This window comes from Temnothorax curvispinosus, unplaced genomic scaffold (assembly GCF_003070985.1).
Source record: "Temnothorax curvispinosus isolate PA1 unplaced genomic scaffold, ASM307098v1 QBEX01007552.1, whole genome shotgun sequence".
Taxonomy (NCBI): domain Eukaryota; kingdom Metazoa; phylum Arthropoda; class Insecta; order Hymenoptera; family Formicidae; genus Temnothorax; species Temnothorax curvispinosus.
The window spans coordinates 34,127-40,126 of NW_020217332.1; the positions used below are offsets into that span (position 1 = coordinate 34,127).

The 6,000-nt window shown below is 38.5% G+C and overlaps 1 protein-coding gene across 2 annotated transcripts; it reads right to left on the reverse strand.

Annotated features, from left to right (window-relative positions):
• Positions 1-364: 364 nt before the first annotated feature.
• LOC112457162 lies at positions 365-3,116 on the reverse strand. 2 transcript variants are annotated; one of them, XR_003041063.1, is made up of 6 exons: positions 2,869-3,116; positions 2,444-2,589; positions 2,091-2,284; positions 1,580-1,694; positions 1,104-1,329; positions 365-846 (listed from the first exon to the last, which is right to left on the reverse strand). XR_003041063.1 is itself a non-coding variant. In XM_025020069.1 (5 exons), exons 2-5 carry the CDS (start codon positions 2,139-2,141, stop codon positions 814-816), a joined length of 348 nt encoding a protein of 115 aa, XP_024875837.1. In that variant the 5' UTR covers positions 2,142-2,284; positions 2,444-2,589; the 3' UTR covers positions 365-813. The 2 variants fall into 2 exon arrangements, 1 of the variants encoding a protein (XP_024875837.1); XM_025020069.1 differs by lacking the exon at positions 2,869-3,116 and having other exon boundaries at positions 1,173-1,329; positions 1,584-1,694; positions 2,095-2,284.
• Positions 3,117-6,000: the final 2,884 nt, after the last annotated feature.

Consider the following 6,000-nt stretch of genomic DNA (forward strand, 5'->3'; position numbering starts at 1 on the left):
TATTCGGACATTGTCACTACTAAAATTAAAAAATCAGATGAAGGGTTAGGTAATGTACATATTTTTAATTCACATATCTCTCATTTACTACCGATCATCATTTCACAATGTTACATTTGCAACGAAATACCCAAAACGTATATCTGTAATCTAAACACAAGTTTTTATATTCTGGAAACGATACAAGTGTGGTTAAAATATTTTTTACTTGTTTCTAAGCAGCATAAAATATCGATACTATCCAAATAGTATAAAAGCTACATTTGGATGGAACGATAACAATTTAGACACCCTACCTCTATAATTATGTTAAAATCGTCAGATATACTGTAATATAATCGTCATATTTTTTTACACTGAAATACTAACGCAAATTATTCGGACATTTTCACTAAAAAATTAGATGAAGATAGTTTGTAATCAAACAAAGATACTGTTTAGTTAATGTACACATCTTTTTAATTCACATATCTTTCATTTACTACCGATCATCATTTCATAATGATGTATTTGCAACGAAATAGATATGTCAGCAACATTCGAAACCATCGACTGGAAAAAGCATTCCTCTTGATCTATTCGTTGTGACGGATAAAATCGTATAATTTCAGCACTCAGCAATGGATTCACTTCAATTGATGCGATTTTAAGACAGAGCTCAATTCAAAGAATCCTCGTTGTTACTAAATATGTTTACAAGGCCTGTGGATAGCGCTAATTTCCCTGCCATGCGCATATCTTTCTTTTTCGTGGCTGTATCCTGATTAGGCATCATCTTGTCCGCAATATGCTTATAGACTTTTCCATTCAGCATTAACGTAAAAAATAAAAAAGCCGTCGTACCATCTGAAATCGTTATATATAATTGTCTTGGTATTATAATCAATTTTATAATAAGTGTTTCCTCTCCGATAGCATAAACAAAATTAATTTTAGAAAATCTAAATTATTTTATTTTTTTCTGAAGGTAGAATAAAAAACGAAACTAAAAATCAAGTTTTTTTCAAATAATAGACAACTTGAATTAATTATATAATTAATGTTTATAAGAACAATTTTATATTACTATTAAAAAGCATGTTTAGAGCACTAATTACACTTACACTTCCTGGTTAGCGCTTATTATGGCATGTTGTATTTTCCAAATTTTACTTCCAAAACATAGAAAATACCTTCCAGCCTGTGACACCACGTATACGCCAACGAACCTGCACGGTATCGTTTTCAGAATGCATTGTGATCTTAAGGATGTCAAGCTTGACGTGTGCAAACTTCATATAACCAATGAATCTTAATAGTATCAATTCCTTCGCATAACTCACAAGTCCCCTGCAATATTTTCTAAGCATATTATGAGAAAATGGAGATACTTAATGCTAAAAACTATCAATTGCTTTGAATACTTAATAAAATTAATTTTCGTTACTCCTGTAATATTGCTGATAAAAATTATATTATAATAATGGATAACAGGGACTCAATTCATAAATATTTTAGCATAACTACAATATAAATTGTGCTACAGAACGTTTCCTCGTTCTTTTCAACTTTTACAATTTACAACACAGCATATACGTACATACATGTGCAATTTTGGATACACCTTTCTTCTTAAAGATCTTTTCGGTATCAGCTCCCTGCGGTCAATATATAGCGGCAAAATTGTATACCATATAGTTGAATATAAAATGTTCCTGCGTGAGAAAACGAGAGAAAAGGAGGACATTTATAATAGGTAATGACACGCGATACGAACCACGCAATAGTGTTAATTCGGGATTGGGAAAAGAAAGAGGGGGTAAAGGAGAAGAGATTCTTACAATTAGAGGCACTCTGTAGCAACTCGTATTATCTAGCACAAAAGGACCTTTTGTGCTAGACAATTATTCCTCAACAGTGTCTGAGAATTATTATATTTTGAAGACGCGAGATTGTACATTCAAAGCATTCAAGTTAACGAAAGTAAAGTACAATATAAACATTCTTCGGAGAAATCTTTATTACCCGATAGTGCCTGTCACACGTGCATATAACTACAGATCACTTTCTCGTTCTCTTAACTTTTACAACTTTTACAAAACAACATATACATGCGTGTGCGATTTTGGATACACCTTCCTTCTGAAAGATCTCCTCGGCATCAGCTCCCTGCCGTCAATATATATTTCACTATCACTATCATCTATCACGCGGCGATGGTCACGACTCTGCCACTGTCACTATCTATTTTTAGGTTAACGTTGTATTCCAGCATAGATCGGTCTTTCTTAACAGCTTCATGCGTCTGTGATTGAGAAAGAAATCTGATAAGCTCTGTATACCAGCTCAATATAAGCAACATATATACGAATATGTATATATATTTTAGATAAAAACATTAAGTAAACTTTTATAAAACAGTACTCTTTGAAATAATACAAGCGATAATAATTTTTATAATTACCTCTCTATATATCTTAAATGTGCATGAATTTTCTTCTAACTATATTTGTAATGTCATCAACTTTTCACGCTTGTTGAATATTTGTGCCATGAGCACCAACAGCTAATCCCATCAGATCTTCTCGAACATTAAATTCACCGGTATATCTAAAATAAGGCAAATTTTACATAGTACAAAAACAATAATTATTACTTACATCTGCTTATATATAAAGTATATGATTACAAAGATAAATCTGTATAAAAAATCTATAGTTACTGTAACGTATACCTTAGATTAGATTTGTACGAGCAAGCAATATAACTAACCTCGCGAGACACCACGCGAGCAAACGTCATTGCGTTAAAAAATATTAATGTAAAATATAATTATCCACATACATTATATACAGTAGTGGATTATATATAATAAAAAATCCTACTAACCTCGCAAAACACACCACGCGAACAAACGTCACATCACGCGATACACGCGCGAAACTCGCCAAACTCGCCGCGATCTCGATCGCCGTCGTCACTTCGATCGTTGCGTGACGCGACCGAAATTCGGAATTAAACGATCGTATTTAATGATGAGAGATCACATTAATAATAATATTAACCTCCTAACGACACGACGCGAACTGTCACAATACGATTGATCACGACGCACACGCACGAAATTCGCGGAACTCGCCGCGATCTCGATTACCCGGCTTCGACCGGCCAATCAGACGCGCGGAAAAGCGACAACACTACGTGCGAGATATTCGACTCCAAACAACAACTTCTCGCGTCTCCATGGATTTTTTTATTATAGACTAGCACACACGCGCGCTACGCGCGCGCTTCAGACTTTTTTCGTTTTATTTCACTTTAAAACACTCATCCCACATCACCATTTCTCTCCGTTAAAATGTATTCCCTTTCTCATCCACTGTACCAATGTCCATTCGCCACCTCTCGTTTCTTATTTTCTCATCGCTCACTTCACAGATCTGTCTCTCCTATATTTTGTTTTCTTCTTTCTTTTTACTTCTCGCATAAGACTTATCACACTTCGCTTCCTCGGCTCTCATTTTTTTCCTTACACTTAACTACTCCTTACACTGCACTAACGCGCGCGCCATCCATGTCCATATATTTCCCGTTATATTTATTCTAAAATATTTATCCCATTCCACTATTTCTCTCCGTTAATTCATTCCTTTTTCTCCTCTACTGTACTAATATCTAATCGTCACCAACTCCCATTCCTCTTTCCTCTCTGCTTACTTCACGTACTTATCTTTCTCATATTTTATTTTTTTTTCTTTCTTCTTATTTCTCATATAAGACTTATTACACTCTAATTTTTTTATTCGGTACCTTTTTTTGTCCGTCAACAGCAATGTAAACAAAATCGGGCTTAACGGGCACCCCTGTCTAACTCCCCTTCCTGTTCAAAACCTCTCTTTCAGCTTCTCTTCCACCCTTACCCTGCATCCCTCAACAACTCCTTACATCTCATCACCAAGCCCTCCCTCACTCCTCTTTCCCTCATCGCTTCCACCAGAATCCTTCTGTCCACCGAGTCAAAAAAGCTGCCTTCAAATCCACGAACAACACCACCATATTCCCCTTCTTTAATTTACCTGCCAATTTATTAAGTAATTTAATACATAGATGTTGTCCGTGGCCCCTATCCCTTTCTTAAACCCTGTCTGACTCTGCGGAAGCAATCCCTTCTCTTCTACCTCCTTCTTCAACCTTTCCGCCAAAACAGCAGCGCCTTGTATGACGTTTGTGCTAACATTACCTTTTTGTAGTCCCCGACTTTCTCCCCCTTCCCCTTCTTTCTTATGGGCACTATAATTCCCTCCCATCAACCTTCCGGTCAACACTTTTCTTTCCACACTCTATTACATACCTCCCACAACCATTCCTTCACCACCTCCCCTCCAAACTTTCATACCTCATTTGGAATTCCATAACTTCCCATCGCTTTTCCCTCCCTAAGTTTTCCCACCATTTCTCACATCTTTTCTCTCCTTATCTTCTCCTCTTTCTCCTCTAACTCCTCCCAACAAATCTCTGAAATACCTATCCCATTCTTGCATACTAATTCCCTCGTTCAATCTTCTTCTCCTTTTTCTCTCTCTGTTTACCACCTTCCATATCTGTCCCTCTGTTGTAATCTCTTTTACCTCTTTTTCCCATTTCTCCACTTCTCTTCTTTTCTTCTCTTTATACAACTTTTTGTATCGCTGTTTTTCCTCCCTATAACTGCCACTCTTCCTTCCTTTCCTTCTCCATTTCCTTAACATGGGCCCTTTTTCTTCCCATCCTTACATTCTTCACCCCAACAGCCCCTTTCTCCGCCCTTTTTGCCCTTCCCATTCACTTCCCTTAATACCTTCCCTATCCTCCTTTTCAGCCCCTGCCACTCCTCTTCCACTTCTCTTCCTGAATTTGCTTATCTCCCACTAACTCTTTAAATTTTTTCCTGCCGTCCTCCGACCAATCTCCTCTCTCACTTCCGCCCTTCCCCCCTTCCTTTTACCCAAACCGTCCTCCACCCTTTCTACCCACGCCGTCACTGGCTGGTGGTCTGAGTCGACCTTCGCTTCCACCACTACCCGTTCTATCCTCTCCCTTGTCCTCCTGTCCCCCAACACGCAGTCAATCACCGACTCCCCTCTCCTCCCTGTATACGTCCATTCTCCCTCCTCATCTTCTCTAATTCCTCCGTTAAGTATCGCCCACTCATGCTCCTCCAAAAACCTACATAACTTTTTTTCCTCCCCGTTTACCTTGCTATCTTTCGTTCTTCTTTTCCCTTCTCCTCTCTCTTCCACTCCCTCTACGAATCCCCCCTCCTTCCCCGTCCTTGCGTTAAAATCCCCTCTATCAGCACCCTCACTCCCGTCTCTATCTCCTTCCACCCATTACTTTAGGTTTTCCAATTTCCTGTCCATATCTTATTTATATACACTCCTACTATGTTCCACCACTTCTTCCCTAACCTCACCTTTATCGATAGCATCCCTTCTTTATCTTTTTTCGTCCTTCCTTTTTCCATTTTGACCTCTACCCTCACCCCTACTATAATTCCTCCTACCGCCCTTCCCTTCCGATTTTTCCTCCCTGCTTTCTGCATTTCCCACACGTAACCTCTCGGCAGCTCTTTATCTTTTCTCATCCCTTACCATCCACCCACTTCTCACATAACACCATTACATCCCATTCCTCCAGCCCCTTCCATAACTCTTTATCTTTATTTGTTAATCCCGCCACATTCCAAAAAGCCTCCTTATATATTCTCCTTCTCTCCTCTCTCTCTTCTCTCTCCCTCCTTCATCTTTTTCTCTCCAAATCTTTTCTCTAATTCCTCCCTCTTATCCTTCTCATTCTCCACTCTTCTTTCATTCACCCGTTCCCTCTTTCTTTTCTACTCAACCTACTTTTGCACTTCCTCTCTTTTGCTTTCCTTCCCTTTCCCTTGCCCTGCTTCCCAACACCTCCCTCTACTATCCCTAAGCACATCTCTTACCTAATCCCGCACCCACCACTCCCCCTCTATCCATACCTCTCCCTGCC